General features: G+C 50.2%; 1 protein-coding gene across 2 annotated transcripts; it reads right to left on the bottom strand.

Moving 5' to 3' along the window:
- Positions 1-717: 717 nt before the first annotated feature.
- PTGES (prostaglandin E synthase) lies at positions 718-21,578 on the bottom strand. 2 transcript variants are annotated; one of them, XM_030961628.1, is made up of 5 exons: positions 21,459-21,578; positions 8,186-8,386; positions 6,750-6,832; positions 4,658-4,903; positions 718-853 (listed from the first exon to the last, which is right to left on the bottom strand). In XM_030961628.1, the coding sequence occupies exons 2-5, from the start codon at positions 8,291-8,293 to the stop codon at positions 847-849; spliced, it is 444 nt and encodes a 147-aa protein (XP_030817488.1). In that variant the 5' UTR covers positions 8,294-8,386; positions 21,459-21,578; the 3' UTR covers positions 718-846. The 2 variants fall into 2 exon arrangements, with proteins under 2 accessions (XP_030817488.1, XP_030817489.1); XM_030961629.1 differs by lacking the exons at positions 718-853; positions 21,459-21,578 and adding an exon at positions 8,726-8,822 and having other exon boundaries at positions 2,032-4,903.
- Between the last annotated feature and the right edge of the window lie 1,752 nt (positions 21,579-23,330).

Genomic DNA, 23,330 nt, shown 5'->3' with positions numbered 1-23,330 from the left:
GTGTCACAAAGCCCAGGAAGAGTTATCACGTGTTAAGGAAGAACTATTGCATGGAGATGCACAGCGTTGCATCCATACACCACAACTTCAGAAGCAGGGAAAGTTTGCAAGGATATTTACAAACTGTTTCCTTCCTCAAACCACTGTTTTCAACCAGGTGACTCCCAAAGAGCAAGTGTGCAGCGATGGGAGGATCTCCCTGGAGCTTGGCATCGCATCCGCTTGTTTTGGAGAGGCTGATGGGCACTGGAGCAGATATCAGCCTCCTCAACCCATTCCCCAAGGAATGACACCCTCCATCCATCCCAAACACCTCCATGCGCACCCCCAGCAGACGGGGAAGGGCGGAGGATCCGCGGGTGCGGTGCCCGGGCAGGGTCCCCGTGTCCCCCGCAGGGTCCCGCAGCCACACGAGGGTGCTGCAGCCCCGCGCAGCGCGGCCCGCGGAGCCCGGGGCGAGCCCCGCAGCGCACCCGACCGCATCCCGAGTGCCCCGCGCTGCTCCGCACCCGGCGGATCCCGAGTGCCCTGCGCTGCTCCGCACCCGGCGGATCCCGAGCCCCGCAGCTCTGCCCCGCTCCGCACCGCTCTCGACCGCATCCCGAGCCCCCCGCGCTGCTCCGCTCCGCTCCGCACCCAGCCGCATCCCGAGCCCCACGTCTCAAGCAGGGCTCAGCCCCACAGCCCTGTTAGAAAACGCCCGCTGGAAAAAGTTTTCCCGCTGCCAACTTCATCCGCGTGTGTCAGAGTGCGGCCCTTCCCTGCTGCTCTCTTCTCCAGGAGACTTCTGAATGCTCATGCTTGTAGAGCTGGCTCCTCTCGTTCTCTCTACAAGTCACAGGAATCTCAGTTCCTCAAAAGGAATAAGGGGATTTGTGTGTCAAAATCCCACCTGTTAGAGGGAATGGGGATGTTGGAAGGGCAGAAAAGGAGGAGTGATCTGTGTTAAAGGTAAGCTGTCCGAAAAGGAATCTTGGGCCAGATCCCACCAGGGCACGGTCTGGATGACGAGAGACCCGGGGAGCGGTGCAGGCAGGTAAGGGAGAGGCGTGTCCTGTGCTCGGGGTGGGACGGATCCTGGGGCTTGAAGCACCTGAAAGAGTGTGGGAGGGAAAGCAGCCTGTGCCGGGTCTCCGCTTGCTCTTCTCGCAGCTCCAGACACCGTGAGGGAAGACACGTACTGGGTGTGAATCACATTCACACATTTAACCACGGAAGGGGGCGGAATGGACCTTAAAGATCACCTGAATGGACCCTAAAGGTCACCTACTCCCAACCCACAGATGGAATTAGACCAAAGTTGCTCAATGTCTCATCCAACCTGGCTTTGGACTCTGCCAGGGCTGGGGCACCCACAGCCTCCACGGGCAGTCTGTACCAGTGTCCCACCACCCTCACAGTAAAAGAATTCTTCCTAATGTCTGAAATGTCTCCTCTTTCAGTTTGTACCCATTTAAGCACCAGATTGTTGTTCTGCACTCCCAGCTGGGTTTCACAGCGTTGCTGTTTCCTGTTTGAGCCAGGTGTGAAAAACAAGTTGCACATACAAAGCACACCCCAAACCCCAGAGACGGGTGGGTGCAACCACTGTCCTTGCTCTCCTGGAGCAGCAGGACACACTGGGCACATCCTTTGCCTACACTGATGCCAGAGCAGGAATTTGGGAGCTCTGGGCTCTAGATATTAATTGGGAAAAGGCAGGGATGCCTCTCACATGCAGCAACCACTGGCAGTGTCCAGGGGAGAGCCAGTGGCTCTGACCACCTGGTCCCAGGAGAGCCCTGATAGGACTGGGGCTGCCCAAGGAACCGAGCCCAGCTTGGTTTTGCTTCCCCCCAAACTTCCACAACACTTCAAAATAAGTGCAATGCTTGGGCCTCTCTTAAGTTTGCCTTGCAGGCTTTTTGTGTTTGTTTTTTTTTTGAGCCAGGAGAGTTCACATTCCCAAGCTTTTCCCTGCAGCCAGTAAGCAGAGTTTATTTTTTTTTTTAATAAAAAAGGAGAAAGCAGAGCTTTGCATGTAACCTCATTTTCCCTGAGCAGGGCATCAGCCTCAGGCTCTGGACAGGCAGCTGAGAGGAGGCTGAAGCAGCTGGCAGATCTGGGGGTTGGAAGGGGGTTCTGGAGCCTCCCTTCTTCCTTCCTACGCCAAAATCTCCATCCCAGCCACATCTCCAACCTCAGCAACATGTACTGGAGAGAATCCATTTCATAAAACCACTGCCTTTCCCATTTGAAAACAAACAGGGTAAGAAAATAACCAAGTGGAGCCATTTTATGAAACAAACACAGATGCTAACAGGGCAGCACCTCCCAACCATCAACAACTTAAGAAAATAGGGGAAAACCAGAGAAATGAAGCATTTGTTTCCCAGCAACCCTGTGCAAAAAAAAGGGGCTACTTATCTTGGAAAACACAAGCTGCTCCTTTATGAGTCCTAAGAGCAGAAAGAAGAGCAACTACCTCTTACCTGAGTTTCTCCAGCCCTCCAGGGTTTTTGGGCGAACAAGCTTTGTAACAATTTGCTACTCAGGGAAGGAAAAGTGAGCAGAGCTGCTGATAATTCCCAGCTCTGCTGGATTTAAAGGATCAGCACAAATAATGCACACCTGGAAAAGAGGTTCCTCTGCAGGGCAGGTGAGTGCAGAGGGAAGGGCTGTCTCTTTAGGAGTCCCAGGACACTCCAGGCTCTGCAGTGGGGTTTAACATCCTGCTGAGGATCCATCCTGCTGGGGCTGGACCCAGCTGCTGCCCAGCTGCATCTGCTGCTCCCCAAGGAAGGATGTATCAGAGCACAATGATTTGTTTTTATTGGGAATATCTGCTTCCTGCCACCAGGATGCATGTGCAGCAGCAGAGAAACATACAGGAGTGCAAGACCTTGTGCACCATGTGAGGCACAAAAGATTTGTTAAGAGGGGTCTGTGTTACCCAGACATCTGTGGGAAGGAGAAGTGGCCAAGAGTGAGGTGCTGAACCTGCAATCCTGCCCACCTTGGTGGGAGAGCAAAGAATTCCACTCCAACCTTCACCACACAGCTCAGCCTGAGGCCACAACTGCTCTGGGATGGAGTTACTGGTACAAAAACTGAGCTGAGCAAAGGCTGAGCTTCAGTCTGAGCAGGTGTGTCCCCAGTCTGAGCAGGTGTGTCCCCAGTCTGAGCAGGTGTGTCCCCAGCGCTCAGTGAGGGCTCAGCAAGAGATCTCTGAGCAGAGCAGAGTCAAGGGAACAGCCCTAGTGCACAGGACAGGTGGGAGGGGAATTTATTTGCTACTCATTCTGGCTTGCCCCTGGGATGTTACTAAAATTCTGTGCTGCCCTCAGAGGAGGGAGGAGGCACTGAAGAGGAGAGGTTTCCTCCTCCTTCTCCTCCAGAGGGATGCTCCATTGCTGCTGCTGCTGGGAGCAGCCCCTGGCAGCTGGGGACAGCTGTGTGGCAGAGGAGCCCATGGGCCCTTGTCACCATGCAGTACCCTGGTCCCAGCCTCTCCTGTCCAACACAACACTTCTGGGTGACCCTGCAGAGCAGCAATGCAAATGCTCCCTGCAAAGCCCCTCTGCTCATTTCTAGAGCTTTCTGCAAACACCAGCTGCTCCAGGCTGTGAATGGCGTGGCAGCAGTGGACAGCAGGAAACAGCTAAAAGAAAACTCCCCCAAGGCAATCAGGGCACATTTCCCAAACAGCAACGGGCCAGAGAAAGGCTGCAAACAGAGGGGGAGAAACTCAGTCTGATGCTCTGGGGCATTTTCAGGTATTAGTGGCATGTGGACTGGACTGCCCTTTGGGAGAAAACTCTGTCTGCAAAGCCCCTGTTTTGTGCCAGCATTTCAGACATTCCAGAAGTCCCAGAACTTTGTGTCCAGCAAATGTGTTCAGGCTGTGTGTCCAGGGTAAAGGATTCCTGCTGGCTTCTCCAGGCATGTCACTCTGCATCTTGCTGTGGTGAGGCTGAGATGGAAAAGCCTCAGCTGCTGCTGGCTGGGAGCTGCCAGGAGCCCCAGGTCCTGCCTGCAGTGGGGCTCCTGGCAGGGAGCTGTGTGCTGTGGCGTGAGATGAGGCGGCACTGGGAGCACTGAATGCTCCAGTGGCTTCACAACATCACCCCTGAGATTTGGACTTCCCTGTCAGCCTGCCTGGAAGGCACCTGCCTCCTGTCCTCCTTGGTGGAGAGGGAACCTAAGGGACTAAATGCTAAGGGACTCACATTCCCCAAGATGCACATGGCTGGGCAGGAGAAGGCTTTATAACCTCTGCTACCAACCACATCTGCTGACTAAGAGACTTTGTGGGACCCTCATGGTTCTCCCTGCCTGATTCGTGGGATATTCATGACCAGGAGGAAAAGGTCACAGTCACAGTTCGAAACTCAGAAAACCTTTCCTTCAATGACCCTTTCCTTGAGGGGTAGTCCATGTGCTTTCCACCTCTCATCCTCAGCAGGAGAGAGAGAAACCTCCCTTCCTGCATGTCCCTGCTCTCTGGTGCCTCCTCTGACAAATTCTGATGGCATCAAGGCTGCACTGAACATCCTCAGGGTGCAGGTGACCTCCCTGCTGACATCTCACACACACACTCTCTCATTCTCTCCTGCTCCAGGGGGCCCAGCAGAGTCAGGATGAGGGGGTTTGGGTGCTGGGTCTCTCTGGCTGTTACCAGTACGGGGTGGTGGCCAGCAGGATCTGCAGGGCCATGGAGAAGCAGGGCAGCTGGGCCACGCTGTAGGCCACGGAGCGGGTGGGTGCCCTCAGCTGCAGCAGGTAGGCAATGGTGTGCACGATCCGTCCCACACAGAAGATGAGGAAGTGGATCCTGGCCACTGTGGGACTGGGATCCAGCAGGGAGTAGACGGCTCCGAGGAAGAGGAAGGGAAAGATGTTCTCCATGTCGTTGCGGTGGGCTCTGAAAAGCAAGATAAGGTTGTTTCCCTGTTTTCTCTCATTCCTTCTACCCATCTTTAGGTGCTGCTGGGCCTCTTCCCCATGGAATGGGGCAGACACAGCCCCCAAAAGTGTCAGTTCATCCCTACACACAGGAGAATTTCACACCCTGTGTCTCTCCCTTGGGATGCTGAGCTCCTGAAACTTTCTCTCTGTGACTGGGACGCCTTTGGCACAGCAGATGACAGCTCCAGGGCTGGAGCTTTCAAATAAACAGAGCAAAACACAGACCCTGTGAAGCTGCAGAAAGCTCAAAACTGGTGTGGTGCCAGCACGGCATGGCCCCAGATGTGGCCACGCTACACAACAAAAGGCAGCTCCAGACCACAGCTTCTGCAGTGGAGAAACTCACAGGATGAGAGGGGCTGTGGTTTCACCTCTCTCCATAAATGCATCCAAAGGGGACTGGGGAGGAGTGGCCCAAGGGGCTGGAGGGGATGCTGTGGCCGTGTGGTGACACATCAGCACTGATGGAGCCAAGCCCTGTGCTCCAGCTGAACAAGCACCTGCCTGGGTGCCACAGCATCTCTGCCACCACCCACAGCACTGATGAAACAGGATCTGCTCAGGCCATGAGTGAGGGTTGTGCCCCTCCTCCCCCAGGCACCATCCTCTGAACAAACCCCAAGGACCTGGGGGTTCAGCAGGGCTGGGAGGACAAATGGAAGAAGGAGGAGGAGAAAGGAGAGAGCTGTGAGGCAGCCAGGGTCTCTTTCAGAGGCACAGGGTAAATGTCCTGCCCTGCTCTATCCCTGCCCTGCACAGACCCCTGGCTTTGCTCCCCTCCAGGTACAGTCTGAGATGAGAAGCTGACATGGCCCTTGCTGTGGGGAAACACCTTGGATTGAATGTGTCTTCTCCAGGGCTGCAAATACATCAGCAAGGACGGGCTCTGAGAGCTTCAGCTGCCCAAGTCAGATCCCAGGCTGCCCCAGGTTTTTGCTGCAGCTCCAGTTATTTATTTTTATGGAAGTTTGTTTATCCTGAATAATCAAAAGAAGATTATGATTATTATTTCTGCTATTATTTTATTTTTGCTAGGAAGGAAACGGCTCATTTTCCATCCTCCTCCTCCCCCTGGCAGCCCAGCAATTGGGGGTGGCACTGGATGTTTTCTAAAGCAAATGCTGGAGGCAGGGGGACATTAGCAGTGAGATCCCCATGCACAGCCCAGGGCTTAAGGACAGCAGGGCACAACTCCAGCCCCTTTCCTGCACATTATCAGCAATCCAGCACTTGGGGCACCTCCTTTGGTTAGGGGGACAGCAAATCAAGCCCAGGGCTGAATAACCCTGTGCTTTACTTCCAAGAAACTGTGATTCTCGCAGAAGAGGGGTAACATTCAGAGTTTGCCCAATCAGAGAGGCAAAAGTTATGGCAATCCTGTTCAGCCTTTTCCCAAATCCCCAAAAAGGGACAGGGACCAGTCACTCTGCTGGCTGTCCAGGCTGTGCAGGGATCTGGGGTCCTGTCAGAGCAGGACACAAAGAGCCTTTGAGTGTGGGTATGGGATGAAACACTGGGAATCTATGGGACTTTGAGCACCTAGAAAAGGGTTAGTCAGAGCTGGATGCTGAATGCAAACCCAGATACTTTCTCTTGCCCTTGCTCCAGTGCACACCATGCTAAAGATTAAACTGCTCTCCTGAGCAGGGTCCCACAGCAGAGCTCGAGGCAGTCTGAGCATCTAGAATATTACTCAGTTAGTGAGTCCTTTAACTTCCCACTTCTTGTTTGCCAGCAGCTGGTGCAGAGGGAATGGTGGCACTGGGAATGGTGGCACCAGAGGGAACACTGGCCCCACTCACCTGCGGCACCGCTCCACGTCAGGGTCCTGGCGGTAGAACTGCAGCCCCCCATTGCGCAGGGCGTCCTCTGGGTTTGCAAATGCCTGGAAGAGACAGTCAGAGAGAGTCCCCACCTGCTTACAGCCTTCAGGAACCTCACAGGTAGAAGCTTTGCCCCTAATCTTGAAGTCCTGAGGGGATTTAACCTGCCCAAATTTGTTACCACTCTTCATAAAAATGAGGGTCACTGCACTTCCATGCACATTGTCCTGCACCTCCCCAGGAGTTTTCCTTCAAATTCCCAGTGCTGCCTGCTGAGCAAGTCCCAAATGAGGGTTTCAAGGGAGCTCCCACTTCATCCCCATCCTCTTCTTCCCATGAAACCCATTTAGAGGAGACTTTCCAGTCACTGCTGCTTGCAGACACAATGCAGCCTCCAAAAGATAACCAGGACTGACAGATTAGAGAATATTCCCTGCCTGACTTTTTGGCAGAGACACTGTGTGGTTTTCCCACAGGGAAACGGGATCCTACACTAATAAAGTTAAAAATGAAAATGATTTGTGTGAGCTCCTCACCTATGCTCAGAAGCTGTTCCTCAGGGACCCGGCTACGTCTGACAGCTTCATTTTACAGCCTGGAAAGGGCCCTGGTGCTTTTTAAAATTATGTTAGAAGCCCAAACTGTCCCAGGGCTGGAGCATCATTTAGAATCACAAAGGGAGAAGACAATCCATCAGTTACAATGATGCCACAGGACAGGGTGTTTGTGTTCTATCTGAGACCAGAAATGTCTCCCTCCCTCTCCACTGACGCAGTCAGAAACTCCTCAAGTACTTTAAAACAGATTTTACAGAAAGCTGGGTTTTATCAGGAGTTGGGATAGAGGGTAGTAAAGGTCCAGTTGGCCCCAAATCCTGACAGCAGCTGGTCCTCCCTGTATTTTCCTCCCTGACCAAGAATCATCTCCTCCAGCTGTTTTTTTATTGCCCATGACTTGCTGCTCTCCTGGAGCATTCCCTTCGCCAGTCAGCCTCCAAAAGCCCAAAAACTTTATGCTACGTTGCAAGAAAAAAAGACCATTGCAAGGATTTCTTCTTAAACTTTTTTTCCCTTTCTCCTTTTTTTCCAGACCCTGCAAATTAACTGTAAACAGACTCTTTCTAGAAGCATCTCACCTGCTTGGCATTTTAGATCTGATTATTATTTAGATTAGGTTTCCAAAATCATAAACATCAAGCTACAGATGGTAGAAACAAACAGAAAGGGTCAAAGAGATATGAGATATTTATCTGCTGCAGCTATGAAACAAGTTTTGCTTTCAACTGAAGTCAAAGAAAACTCAGCTTGCTTCAGGAAAATTTTGCTGAACTTTAGAGGAATAAAAGAAGAAAGCAAAATCACAGAAACCCAAGCAAAGAGCCAGAAAGGGAGAAGGAAAACGAAACTGGGTCTTACCTTCTTTCTGAGTCTCACTTGCCCCGTAATGATGGCAACGACATACATTTTTAAAATCAGAATCGTGCTGTAGAACGCGAATGACAGGAACACTTTGTTTTCCATCATTTTGGGAGAACTTGCTGCTGGATTGCTTCAGCACCCAAAGCCAGGGGAGATCTTGGGCAGCGAGAGAGCCCCGCAGGAGAGAGGCAGGAACAGCTGCGTTTAAACACAACACAAATCCTTCATTTTCCAGCGAAACCCCCCAGCCAGGCTGCCGGGACAGCGAGGAACCCCCAGCCAGCATATGGAGCAGGATTCTCTGCTCCTCACGCCCTGCCACCAGCAGCTCCCTGAGCTGCCAGAGCCACGAGACAGCGCCCTGGAGGGGGACCTGGCACCGAGCTGCGACCTCTCCGAACCAGCCCCAGCTCCGACCTCCCCAAAGCAGCCCCAGCTCCACCTCCCCAGTCCAGCCCAGCTCCCCGCCCCAGCTCCCCGCGGTGCCCCAGGGACGGAGCCGCCGGAGCATCCCTGTCCCAGGCGGGCGCTGCTCACCCCGGAGCGAAGCTCTGCAGATCCCTCCGTGGCAGGAGGATTAGGAACGAGGTCAGTGGCCGCCCCAGCCGCCTGCAGCCCTGCACTGGAGCCCACTGCTCCGAGCGCTTCCCGTCCCGCCCAGCGCCGCCTGAGCGCTCACTCCCATGGCAGAGGCAGCCAAGCCTTGCCCACAGACCCACCTGCGAGGGATGGACAGGGGACAGAGCTGGCTGTCCCTCGCAGGAGGGCCCTGGGAGGAGAGCCCCGGGAATGACCAGCCTGGAACCCAGCCAGGAATGTCCTGGTCTGCAAAGCCCTGAAACTGCCAGAAGTGAAAAGCTATGCCTGCCCGACCCAAAGCAGCTCGTTCTGAACCAAAGCAGCCAAATGGAATTTTGTCCTTGGTTTAGAAAGTGCCATGTGAATTTGGAGCTGGCTTTTCATCAGCCATCAAACATTGTGGAATAAAGAGTGGGATTGGAGCCTCTGCAGGCAGCTGGGCTGCTATTTAATGCAAAGTAAACTCCTTTTCCCCCAGTGCTAGCAGCAGCAAACCTCAGGGAGACAGAGGCGTGGGGGCTGACAAGAGCTCTCCAAGTTTATTAGAGTGGAAGGGCTGGATTTGGTATTCATTTCCTTAACGCAGGAGAAAAAAATAAAACAAAACAGGAAAATAGAAATTACTCTGCATTTGCCTCTGAATGTTCCTCATGGCCATTCTGCCCTGGTGCTGCAAACCCAAAGACTCCACTGCTCCACGCAATGCTCTGGCTCAGCCTCATGACATCTGAGTGTGTGCATGGAAGCACAAAGCAGTGAAGAAAAGGCAAAGCTGGACATGCTATGGGAGCTGCAGCACAAGCACAGGGACTGGATGTAGCTCCTGTGATTTGTATTGCCATGGCATGGAGGTGAATGTGCAGTGGAGGCCACGTGGTCTAGTTTTTCTACCCGATACCCAGAAAAGTTTTGACAAACCAAAACCTCCTACCAATAAATATTCTGTACAATAAACCCACAAACAACAGAAGATTTGATCACTATTGGCAGCACTTTGCACTATAGTGGTTAACAAGATGTAAAAGCTGGCCAGTTTAATATCTAGCTGGCAGACAAGAATTTTACTTGAAATTCCAGGAATAGTTTGACAGATTTGTCCTCTCCCACCCCACAAGGGTCGTCTTTTGGTAATTCTTGTGTCCTCAGATATGCTGAGTGTTAACCTGGGAGATTAAGATTGTGATTGCCATTGTATTGTTAGTGCTCTATAAAGCCACTCTGCAGTTCAGGCATTTGTCATGGGCAATCCAAAAGAACCATATATGTGACATTCAATAAATTGTGCTACTCCTGAACCCAGCTGGCTCTTCTGAATGTGACCAGACCTATAATTCACAGACTACTGGTGCACCAGGGCCTTAGAGTTATGTTTTTAGCAGTGCAGGAAGCCTTTGAAAACCACAAGCACTTGGTTTTAAGGAGGAGGCACTTGCAGTTGGTCACCACCACCCTGCCATTGGGGAGGCTGCAGGACAAGTCCTGGCACAGCCCAGTGTGGAGCTCTGCAGCCTCTGGCAGGCTGCTCCCCTGGGGTGGGAGTGGGGACACCAGGACGTGCAGCAGCCATGTGGACCCAGGCTCTGTGCTAAGAGCTGGGGTGTTCACCAGCAAACTACATCCAAACCCACCCATGCACCCCCGGAGCTCAGCAGGGCACTATAAACACCATAATGCCAAGTGTAAGTAGGCAGTGGCAAAGCCACATCCCAAACACTGCTCCTCCCATCCCTCTTCTCCACAGCTGATAGGGATCAACCCACAGCAGAGAAGACCTCAACACCTCAGTGCCCAAGGACTGGGGTTATGCAGGGCCAGACCAGCCCCACAGCATGGATGAGATATTCTCCAGCAGCCCCTTCTCCCAGGAGCCTGGGAGGGGGCAGGCAGCCAGACCCTTCACCAGCACATCACACCCTCCATCCAGCAGCTCCAGTTTTTACCAGCTGATGATCCAGTCCACGGGGTCTTCACCAGTGGGACCTTTTTCCTTCATGCACCTTCTTCCCCTCCCAAGGCAGCCAACACCTCGCTGAGCAGCAGGAATATGCACCTGCAGACAAGCCAGGACTCCTCCTGCCAGCCAGCCAGACTTCTCCTCCTTGGCATTGTTCAAACACTGGCAGGGAGCCCTGGACAATTTGCACCAGCAACTGGCACAAATTTACATTGAACAGAGAGATCAGGAAGCACACCTTGTTTAGGGATAATCCCTTGGGGCAAACTCAGGTGTGGATGTGTTAATTTAAAAAAAGGTTTTTTTTCTGTGTGTTTATGGATTTCAAACCCCTTTCAGTGTTACACAGAGTGGAACCCCAGAGGGGAGGGTTATGGATGGGGAAGAGGAGCAGCAGATGACTGCAAAGGCAGCTGTAATGCTCCTGGGATCCCAGCTCCTTTTCAGTTTACCAGGTTCAGGGCTCTCATGCTGGGTGGAACACATCCACACTTGCACCTCCCTGGCTTTTGAGACCCAAGGCAACGCAGCTGCCAGAAGCGTGTTCAACCATCCCATTAATCCATGCGGAAGCAGGCTGTTAATATTCATGGTTTGATCCTCCTCCACAGATCACATCCTGCCAGGACAGAGCCCTTGCCTCAAGAGGGCCAGGTCCTAACAGCAGTATGTCTTTAAACTGCAAGTCATGCCTTAAAGCCTTGAGCATGAGAGGTCTCAACCCAGGACAAGATCTACCTAAACCCAACACCACTAGCCAAAAACACTGCTTTTTTTTCTGAAAAATTATTAATAAAAATCCTTGTGAGGCTTTGAAAGATCAGGTTGTCAGGTTAGACTGACCCCAGGAGCTGTAGGGAAAAAATGCAGCATTTTGCTGGAGGAGGAACTGAACTGTAGGAAGCAGAAGGAATGAAAAATTAATGGGAAATGCTCAGGAAAAGTACTTAAAAATAGAAGCCTGTAAAAGTGATTCTGCTTTGGCAAGATTATGGAATAAAAATCACTCTCAATTCCCACACAGGTTATTTATTTGACCAACTGAATTACACTGGAGTATTGTGACTACATTTTTCCACTCTTGCTCCTCTGGGGAATTTCCCAGTGGCAGCAAAAGGAGAGGGTTGGTTCAGTGGAGCACTGGCACGTCTGCTGGGGTGGCACAGCCTGGGCTCCACCCTGATCCCAGAGGTACTTTGAGCAATTGCAGCCCCAGAATTTTCCCTAATGAGCAATTACATCCCACAGCAAAGAGCCCGAGGGGGCTGCTCCAGGCTGGAGGAGATGGGGAAGTGGGTGGCACTTCTCCAACATGCTGGGGGAGAAGGTGCAGAGCCCAGCTGGGATTTTGCTTGTCCTGAGCACATGGCTCAGCCCAGGAGCTGAGCTCCATTCCCAGCTTGCTCCAATGCTACCCTGGTGCCCTCCTGCCCTGCCTTTTCTTCCTGCTGCTCCCAGCACAAACCCTTGGAGCCTGCACACTCCAGTGATCACCTGCACCCATCCTGGGAAACCCAGCTGCCAAGGGAGGCTGTGCTGTGCTGGCTCATCAAACACGACTTTTCAAGTAAAGGCATGAGTGCTTTAGCTGTTTATTAGTGAGAAGGGTGCTCCACCTGCCTTCCCTCCTCAGTCTGCACGAAAGCTCCCACCACCATGACGCACCTTCCGTGGATCTGTGAAATCCTCTTGCTTCACCTGCAGCTCCCTATCCCCAGACTCCTGGGCTCCTCATGCTTGTTTCAGCAAGCAGGACACAGAAGACACTGCAAAGTCAGTAAGCAGTGGAACCACCAGCACCTCTGGCCCCCAGCATTAGCATCTGCTGTGGTTTGACACTGGCCAAACTCCAGCCGCCCATGAAAGTCGCTCGCTCGCCCTCCCCTGCCAAGCTGGGCAGAGGAGACAGAAAATTAACAAAGGGTTAATGAGTTGAAATAAAGACTGGGAGAAAAACTCCAAGGGCAAAATAGGTCTGGCTTAGAGGTGCAAAGTGAATTTATTCTTAGCAAAACCAGAGGAGGATAATGAGAAGTGAAATAAGCCCTTAAAAATACCTTTTCTTCCCCCAGCCCCTCCCTTCTTCCCACCAACAGTGCAGGGAGAAAGGACATGGGAGTTTTGGTCATTTCATCACTGAGATTTTCTTCTGCTGCTCGGGGAGAGAAGCTGTTCTCCTGTGAGACTGTGGGGTCCTTCCCACAGGAAACAGTTCCAAATTAACTTCTCCAGTGTGGGTCCAATCTCATGAGCAGCACTCCTTCCCAAACTGCTGCAATGTGAGTCCCTCCTATGAGCACACAGTCCTCCCAAAACTGCTGTGGCGTGGGTCACTTTTCCACAGGGTGCAGTCCTCCAAGGAGAGGCTGCTGCAGCCTGGAAACAGGGGTCCTCTCTCCACTGGATCTCCCACTGGGTCACAGCCTCCTCCAGGCATCCAACTGCTCCAGAATGGGCTGTGGGTGGATCTCTGCATTCCCCATGCATCCCCATGGGCTGTGGGTGGATCTCTGCATCCTCCATGGATCCCCATGGGCTGCAAGGGCATATTTGCCTCACCACGGTGATCACCTTGGCCTGCAGAGGAATCTCAGCTCTGGAACCTGGAGCATCTCCTCCCCCTCCTTCTCCATTGACCTTGGTGTCTCCATGTTGTTTCCCTCACATGTTCTCACCTCCTCCTCTTCTCTGGCTAGAAAAAACTGTGTTCTTCACTTTGCTTTGATTTTCTTCTCAAATATGTTATCACAGAGGCGTTACCATCATCTCTAATTGGCCCAGCAGCATGTCCATCTTCAGAGCCATTAGGGATTGGGTCAGAGCCATCAGAGGAAGCTTCTTGCACCTTCTCACAGAAGCCACCTCTGTGACCTCCTGCTACCAAAAACCAGGCAGGGGAAAACCAACTTCTCAGGAAAGAACTGGGATGATTCAGCCTTCAACAAAGTCAGGCAGATTTTGTCTGGTTTGCATTTTGAAGTTGACAGTACTGGCTGCAGCTATCTGAGAGGCCTCAGGCATGAGGAATGTAATATCAGACTCTCCCAAATTGTCCTTCACACTCAGAAGAGCAGATGCCTGCAGCAGGAGAAAGCCGTCAGGAGAGGCCCAGGGAAGGGGCAGGCGTGTGGTGGCTCTGAGTCCCAGGCAGAGCAGAGGAAGCTGCTGCTCCTCAGCCAGTCCCAGGGAACAGGCCCAGGGCCAAGTCAGAGGCAGTGCCATGTCCTCCTGCCTTTTCCTCCAGCTCCATCCACCATCCTTTCCTGGGCTGCTGCCCTGCTCCCAGCTGCTCCTGCCCTAAATTGTCACACCCACGCTGGCTGCAGAGGAGTCACTGTCCCCTCTGCTGCTGTGACATTAGAGGTGCTGAAGAGAGGCCATCAGGCTGTGGGTGTGTGCGAGTAGATTATTTTCTCATGTTCTGAGCCTCACGTGGACTCATGCCTGGGCTTTCTCTTAGGAAAGAATTCCTTGGCTATGCTGCTCTGTGCCTTCAGGGATGAAACCCTGCTGGGAGAGGGGCTGAGGGAAGTTATTCCTCCTCTCTCCTGCTCTCTCCCTCTGTCCCAGCTGGTTTAGCTGCTGGCTTTAGGCAGAGCTGCACCTGCCACTGCTGAGACCAGGTAAAGATGGGAGATGGGCTCAGGGCTTGGGGTGTGGGGGAGCTGTGTCTCTCTCTCACTCAGCCACACCTCAGCATCTCGTGATGTTTTGCTTCCCGAGAACCAGATCCCATCAGCTGTAAACAACAGGCAAAAAACACTTGTGTTACTGCCCAAAAACAGGGAGTTTCCCTGCCAGACTGGGAGAGTAGAGGAACAAATTACTGCCAAAAATGTCAGAATTTGGGAACATTTCCTAGACTTCAAGAATTTGCAAAACTACAATGTAGATGCAGATTCCCTGCTGGGGTGCTCTGAAACAAGAGCAAAGGTAAAGGAAGCTGCATAATCCAGCCTCCACATGCTGTGTTATGGGGAGATGGGAATCAGGGCATGGCAATCACAGCATTCAGAGCCCTGGCTCACTAACAGGGCTGGGAGAGGAAGCAACTGTGATCCCTGATTCCAGCCTTATTTCCAGACCTGACATTCAACAGCAATGAGCAGCTTCAAGGTGGAAAGTAGAAAACAAACCTTCTATTTCCTGGGCTGTTAACCCTGCCTTGCAACCCAGCATGAACAGGTTGCTGAGCTTGTTAATTTTAAAGTCTTTTAAGCCCTGTTTTCACCAGACAGGCATTTTCAAGTTCTCACAGGACAAGAGGGAATGGAAAGGTCAGCATATCACTGCCTGTCCCTGAACCAAGCTGAATGGTTACACCATCCTGGTGAAACCAGCTCCAAGGAGAGCCTTTGCCATAGAGCTTCACCCACCACAAAGCTTTCCAAAACACAGAGCTTATTTTCAAACCCCTGAGTTCTCTGGGTCCCCTTCATCACCCCCAAATTAAACAGCAGCATTTCCTGCCACCCTCCTGTGTAGGTCACGTTGTCTCGATCTCTTTAGCACACATGCCAATCTTTTAAGTGGCACTTTGTAACATCCTGGGGGACAACTGAGCTTCCTAGAGCAGATCAGGACATCCTTCCCACAAGGCCTGACTCAGGCAGAAGTCAGAGCTGCTCAGTAATTTGAGGTTTTATGAGTCAAGTCATTGTGTCATTGGTCCAGACACATCCTAAAACTTTCCCTTTTTCCTGCATGGAGTAATGAACAACATATCTTTTGGGTTTGCTTTTAGGCCAAAAGGTGGTCTTTCACCTGGTGAAACCAGGTGGTTTGGTTTCAATTCTGATGTTGTTAATAAACACCCATCACTAGCAATGCTGAAAACACCCTCCCCACAATCAGCCTGGAAAGCAGGGAGCAATTTAGCTGTGTTATTTACAGCCCCCTTGCTGGAAGGGCTGTTGTCTCAGCTGGCCTCTTGCTCACAGCAGTGGCAGCACTGACACAACATGACCCAGGCTGCATGACCCTGACTTTATCCAGAGTAGAATTTGGATTAAATAATGCAAAGAAGTAGAAAAACCTCTCCACTCTACTCTGCAGGCACTGATGCTTGGACTAACCATCCTAAGTTTTCTTCTCTGCCTGAATGATCCATTGGCAGGACTCTGAGAGCCTGCCCAGCTCCCATGTGCTGATTGCTCTCCTGATTTACAGCCCACACCCTCACGTCTACGATGTTCCCAGAAATCTGCCCCACCCTGTGTTTATGCAACCCTGAAGCCCTCCATGGGGGAATATGTGCTTTTTGCAGTGTTTTACAAAGCAGCAGAATGCATCTCTCTAGCACAGCACATTTCTGTCAATAGCACCACTGACTCAGGCAAGAAGGAACAAGAAGTTCCCCCATCAGCAGGAGAGAAGATGGATCCCAGCTGTGGAAAGGCTGTAGGGACAGGAGGCTTTGGGATGCTACTTTAGTGGGGCTGGAGCTGTCCCACAAGGAGAGGAGGACATCAGGAACGGGCAAGGAGCTGTACTGCACTTGTGCTGCGCTGTTATTGCGGTGGGGGAAGTTGTGTGAATGTTCAGTGGTGGAAGGAGCTGCTGCTTTTCACCATGAGTGAGGCCCTTGCAGGGCTGTTTCAGCTGTGGGACACGCTGTGGTTTCAAGGTAGGACTTGTCCCTGTGGAAGACAGCAGTGGATTGAGGCTCTCTGGTCCCGTTCACCCTGATTCATCCAATTTTCAGAAGTCAGAGATTAACTTAAGCTCTGAATCACAAAGTTTAATTCTCTTTCTTGTAAATTTATTGTCATACATGAAGTTAATGTTTGGTAATTACATGTGTCAAGTCACCATCCAAACTGTTAAAATTTAATTACTTCTCGAGACAATGAAGTTCCATAATGAAACATGATTTAAATTAAGATGATGATGATAATAAAAATATAAATATTTTTTATGGGATCTCCTTCCCCTCTTGTTCATGTCACAGCCGCACAGGGGAATTAAGAAGAACAGCAGTTCTTGCTCAGCTTTGCCCAGCATTCTCCACCTTTGAAACATCTCTGTGAAAGCACCTCTTACTCAGCTTTACTTCAGTCCCATTTGCTTTCATCTCTCTTCAAAGGAGATTTCTCCATGCTTTTGATTATCCCAGTCATACTTTCATATTTCCCTCTATGCTGAAGCAAGCAGATGACCAGCACATGACTGCCAACTCCTTTACCCCCTGCACTTCAAACGTCCTTCAACCTCCTAAAAACTCATTTTTCTTTTAAATGCCACAAGTCCTCACTGAGGGGTCTAGGATGACTCCACACCAAGTTATTTAGTACTCTGGAGGGGCTACTCCCAAACTGTAGGAATTCCAGCAATGTGATATAGAAGACAGCCCTGGGACACTTCACAGCTATCAGCATTAGATCTGGCTGCTCATCCCTGCTCCTTGGGGCCTCTGTGTATCCTGCAGCCAATCTCTTGTTTTTCTGTGCTGTTAGTGTGGACCTAACATTGTTCTTTGCAGAGCACATCCTTCTCCTCTTTTCAACTCATTCCAGCTCCCTGTTGGCCACAGGGTTCCCAGCTCTCAACCACACATTTTAACAATAGCTGGAAACTGGAGTCCTGCAGGGAACATTTTATTTTAGCAGAGTCCATTTTTCTTCCTGTTAGATAAAATATCTCCTGGAAAAAGAACCTAACCGTTTCAGATTCGACCTTTATTTAACATTGAGGAATCTGTATGGAGATGATATTTTACAGGTCATTCAGAGTAAGATTTGAGGCATAAATTACAGGTCCTCAGGCTTCCCTGCAATAACATTCTGAGTCCAAACCACAGAGGAGGACAGACCTGGTGGAATTTCCAGGAAGCCTCACTAGTCTCCACAGAAATCACCAAACCCCTTCTTGCTCAGGAGACCTTGCTCCATAACCTCCCCAGCACTTCAAGGGGCCCAGACCCAGCCTCTCTGAACAAATGGGGAAGCCATTACAGCAACAAATAGTCACTTTCTCCTGGTGAACCTACTTGGTCCTCAGTGTCAACTGCTCATTGAGCTGATTAAAACCAGGCAGAGGTCTTTACTTGGGCATGAGCTGAAGACAGAGCAGGGAAAGCAGAGGCACCAGAGCAGCTGCCTTGCAAGACTAATTTTAGTGACCTGTGTTTATGGCTTTTCACAGGAGATGGGTGTAGGAGCAGGGTGTTACCTTAGGCTAAACCCTAAACCAAACACAGCCTCTGATTCTGGTCCAACCAGAATCGGGTCCAACCCAAAACCTTTTAAATCCTCTTTCACCTAAGGGTCCAAAACCATTGGATGGGGCTGTCTGCATAATAACACCACCACCTTTGTGCTTTGGATGAGGTACAAGCCACTCACCACATCAGAGCCCATGACTGGAGTGAGGGCACAGCATTACTCATGCCCTACTCTTCCTGAGGAATCCTCCCACACCATATGAACTTAGTGTTTTCTTATTTCATGCAGTTGAAGTTTCATGTCTTTCACACCGTTTTTATCCCTAAATTATTATTTACCACATAATTCTATTTAAGATAGAATATTGGCTAAAGTTTCCTTATTATTTCTTGTTCTTTCAGTGAGAACTATTGCTACACAGGCAAACAGGCTCACATGAGACCTACTCTGCTCCAAGCCAGCCTGGAGAACAAAACCAGAAATGCCTGGAGCCAAGCCAAACAGGAACACTCTCCAATTTCAAATTCTGGGCTCAATTTTAAAAACAAGGTTAAAAACCAAAGGCAGGATCAAGGTAGGTGACGTTTAGCTCTCACAGAGTCCTCATCTTACCAGTGAGCACCTACAGCACAAGGTTTAATTCTCTTTCTTGTGGATGTGTTGTCATAAATAACGGGAATGTTCTATATTTACATGCCAAGTTCACTGTGCACACCATTCAAACTAAACCACATCCTTGGACAATAAGTTCCAAAATGAAACAAAATCTGAATTGAGATTATGATGGTGATAATGATGATTATTATCATCATCTTTTTATGGGATCTCCTTCCCCTCTTGTTCATGTCGTGGGGAGACAAGCAGAGCATTAGGAACAGATGATGTGGCTAAGCCAATGTTGCTGGAGCTGGGTGAGAGCACCTTGACTTGACCCCAAATGCAGTTCCCAGATCTAATCACTAAACCACAGAGGATGTCTACACCAGGAATGTTTACTTTACAAGTCAAAACAGAGCCTAACTGCCCGCATCGATAGCCCATCCACTGGGTCTATCTCTACCATTTCATACATTATTCATCTGGACCTTGCACGAAATCAGAGCCCCGAGGCCAGAAGGGGTGAAAAGGCAAGGCTGCTAAATGGTAAAGCACCTCCACACCCTGCTTTGCTTTCCTGAGTTCCTGCCCTGAGGGTGCCTCTCTCAGCTGCCAGCCCAGGTGGATTTGCATGGTCCAGTGGAGACTGCTGCTTATCTGCACCTGGCTTTGGGTGGTGCCTTTATCGTGGAATCACAGAACCATTCAGGTTGGTAAAAACCTCTAGGATCATCAAATCCAATCCCTAACCTCCTTAGTGTTCACCACTAAACCACCTCCTGAAGTGCCACATCCACATGACTTTTCCAGGGAGGGTGAACCAGGCCCTGAGCTGCTGAGTCCTCTTGCCCTGCAACAGCAGAGACCCAAAGCAGCCCATAAAACACCCACCTGAGCCCCAGTGTCTCACAGCTCTGGTAGTTAACAGTAGTTAACCAGTAGTTAATTCTTAACAGCAATTTTCTCCAAGCTATTCCTTAACTTCTTTATTCCTAGCGCCAAAATGTGAGACTGGAGTGTGTCCATGATGTAGAAGTCCATTTGAGAAATGGACACTTAGGATTGCTCAAATACAGATTTAAAAACTCTTCAAAACCTGTGGCAGTCCTGGCAACTCCTTTTCATATGAACATAAATTTCTGGTTCTATCCAAAGCCCAGTGGCTGCCTCTCTCCATCCCTTCTGCCTCTGGAACACACAGTGCCCAGAGCTATTTTGGCTGCCAGGCACTTTAATAATTCCATGTGCTTGTTCTGAGAAAGACCATCTCCATCCATCCTTGCTTGGTGGAGTTGATATGCGCGAAAGATCAAGCAGGTTCCAGCACCAGGACTCACTCCATAAAGAGCAGAGAAGTGTCCTGCCAGCATTGTCACCTTGTGCTTATCTATAAAACATTCAACTTCCAGCAAGTTCCCACGGTAGGCAAGAAACCTGAGACAGCAGCTTCCCTCACCCACAATGGAGCACAGCTTAAACACAAACACCTTCCCTCCCCTGTCTCTCACTCCCATCCCTGCCAGGTAACACGACCTGTGTGGCTCCACCTGCTGCAAACCACTGGGGATCAGATTAAAAATCCCATTTTTCTCCCTCTGCAGAGCTGTCAGCGTTCACCACGGCCAGAGGGCACCGGCAGCACTGCCAAGCCCTGCTCGGTCCCAGCTGCTCTGGGGAGGAGCTGTGCTGGTGCAGACCAGGGACAGCTCTGGCCTGAAGCACCTCAGCATCCCAGCTCTGCTTGTTCACCCTGCTGGGACAGCACGGGGACATTCTGCTCTCTGACTGCAGCCTAGGCTCAGGGAAAAGGGCTTTGACATTGGGCATCCAGACAGAAAACAGTTTTCTGTTGTTGTAGGGAAGAATCTCTCAATGGAATTTTTCAGAGACAGCAACCAGGACAAAATCCAACCCTCCTGGTACCTCAGAATTTCACAAGTGTTCAGATGTGATCAAATGAATTATTTCCCAAGGTCAGATTTACTGGACAAGTATATATGTTCTGTTTCACTCAGATGCCAAACTCATCCACATCTTTCCCTGTTGGACTGTCCCTCTTCACACAGCACAGCACCACCCACTGACCCAAGGGACTCTGTGATTTTGTACCCCAGATAAGGATTTTGAAGCTTGTCCAAGTTGAATCATGGCTCAATCTCTTGAGTAAATATTTCAGTGACAAAACAGAATTGTTAAACCCTTTGCTATGAACTACCGTGTTGAAAAAAAAAAAACAACTTTCATCATCTGCAAACCTCAATTTTCCTACCTGCAAGAGAAGGATGACAGGCTCTTGACTCCCTGGGTGTTTCTAGGATTAGACAATGTCTGCTCAACGTTAATGTAGATGTTGGTATTTTGTGTTATTGCTCCTGTCACATTACAGAAAGGTCAGGGAACATATTCCATGACTCAGAGCCTTTCCACAGCATTAGTGTAGTCCTCAGAGCTTAGCCAGGCTCTGTATTTGGATAAAGCCCACCACAATCCCACTCTTTAAAGATCCCAATGTACGTCAGAGTGGCAGCCCTTTCCTGTCACTGTCTCATCTCTGTGTTTAGGATAAGCAGCACTTGGAAGATGATACTGGAATTAAAGCAGAGAAAGAAAACAAAGCAAAACCACACATGCAGGGCGTAGGGGGGTGTGTGGTGTGGTAGAAAAAGGATAAAAATAAAGGAAAATCCTCTCAGAAAAACTCAGGCTGTTAGAGAGCATCTAGCCAGAGTGAGAAGTCAGGGAGAGATTATATAAAAATGAATGTAAGGGAAAAATGAGTCTCCTAGCTCTCCTTCTTCAGTCAGAAACCTTCCACAGGAATCTCCTGCCAGCCCAGCGACTCATGTAAAACAGCACATTTCCAAACCTCTTTCACAAACAAAGCATTTGGAAATATTGAGGACATTATACATCCTCCAACAAAAATACAGACTTTTTTCTGGGAAAAGCATTGATTCATAGATCTTGAAATTCTTACCTAGAAAACTCTTGCACTCCATGAACTGAAGATGAGGCTGCAGCCTGATTCCTAGCACCCTGTCCCCTGGCTGGAGACATGTTCCTTGGCTCACCAGCCAACTGGGAGGTCTGCTGCCTTGTGATGCTGCCCTGAGAGCCCTGCTCACCAGCCAGATCCCAGATTCTCTGAGCTCTCTGCCACAGAGCTCAACGTGAGCCAGCCCAAAGTCCTGAAAATGCTGACTTCAAACCAATCAAATTGCAGGTGGCAGGAAATTCCAACACAGCGGAAGCAGGGTCAGGCCAGGCAAAAATGTCATCTGAGACTTTTCTCTCTCCTCACCCTTGGCCTTGAGTACCCCATCTCTGCATCCCTTATCTCTTGCTTTGCAACACAGATACCCCATCTCCATTGCCTCCTCTACCACAATGGCTTTAGCACCCCAAATTACCCACTGCAAACACCCTCATACCACCGATCCCCAAATTCCTACCATTCTTCTTCCTGTACTCTCTGCAACATCCTTCCCTTTTCCACACCCTCTCCTTTTCACCACACCACTTTCACTGCTGATCAACATCCCAAATCACAGGCACCCTAAATCACAGACACCCCTCAAGCCTATTGCACATTGAACACCTATCTAAAGTTCTTCTCTGCTGCAGATTTTCAGTACTTTCAGCTTGTGGCAGCTGGTTCAAGATGACCCACTGCTGGCCAACCACCCCTCCCCTGTGCTGGTCAGGAGGGCAACATCAAGGCATGACAGGATGCCAGTTCTGTGCCCAGGGCACAGGAGGGTGTTGAGGAATAAGGTGTTCAACACAACAGGCACAAAACATTGCACTGTGGACTGTGTGGTGCAGGGTCTGTGCTCCACTTGGAGCTTCCAGACTGCTGTTCAAGGAAATTGCCATCAATGTCAGCCTCACCACCACTATTAGACATCTCATCCATGTCCAGGCCCAGCTTGAACCCATTTAACTTGTAATGGATAATGAGATAACAGCATGACATGCAGCAGCTGAAGATTATTTAAACACCCATCTGGTACCTGTTATGCAGCATACATCCCATTGTTGTATAGGAAATATATGCCACCTCCCTCCCACATGGAAAGGAGATCTATAGATGTATTTCATGCTACCCCTTCTTTTTGCAGATGAGGTAATTCTCCTTCTCTGGGCTGTTTCTAGCATATCACTTTGCATTTCCCAACTGTGTTTTGGGAGATGCAGTCCCTTCCAAGCTGTTGAGACCTTGTGAAACACACGAGAGCGCCATGAAAAATTTGCTCAGGACATCTCACCCCCTTCATACATCAGTCAGAAAAGACTCTGCTATGAAACTGATTCACCCTTTGCAAGATAACATGGCACTACCCTTTGTCCTGGAGAGATTCAGGGGAGACAGTCACTGTCTGTGTTTTTTAGACCATGCTGATTCTACAGGGGAATGGTGAAATACCCGCTGAAGCCTGAGAGGTGAGCAAGGCAACCAGCTCACACTGTAATAAAATAAATAAAAGGCAACCTGCTCACACTGTAATAAAAGAAATAAAAGGCAACCTGTCCACTGTAATCAGATAGACAAGAATCTGCAGATCCCAGCTGAACAGCCTGATTTCTCTATCCAATCCCTCCACCTTCCTTTGTAGGATGACTTTGGCTGTTTTGCTGGAATGGCTCTCATAGCTCTGGCTCTCTGTGATCCCTCAGCAGCCGCGGGCCGGGTCACTGTGTATCCCAAGAAATCACGTTTCACAACACAAGCTGTCAGCTCTGCAGATGGGCGTCCACACTTTGTTTTTCTCAGACATGACTCAGTTCTCTGCAGAAACTGCTCTCGAATGGACCAAACCCTGTGTCTGACGCCCCATCTAGCGTTCAG

Source organism: Camarhynchus parvulus, chromosome 17 (assembly GCF_901933205.1).
Source record: "Camarhynchus parvulus chromosome 17, STF_HiC, whole genome shotgun sequence".
In the NCBI taxonomy this organism is placed as follows: domain Eukaryota; kingdom Metazoa; phylum Chordata; class Aves; order Passeriformes; family Thraupidae; genus Camarhynchus; species Camarhynchus parvulus.
The sequence above is the reverse complement of the archived record's forward strand: the minus strand, read 5'-3'. Positions and strand labels throughout refer to the sequence as shown.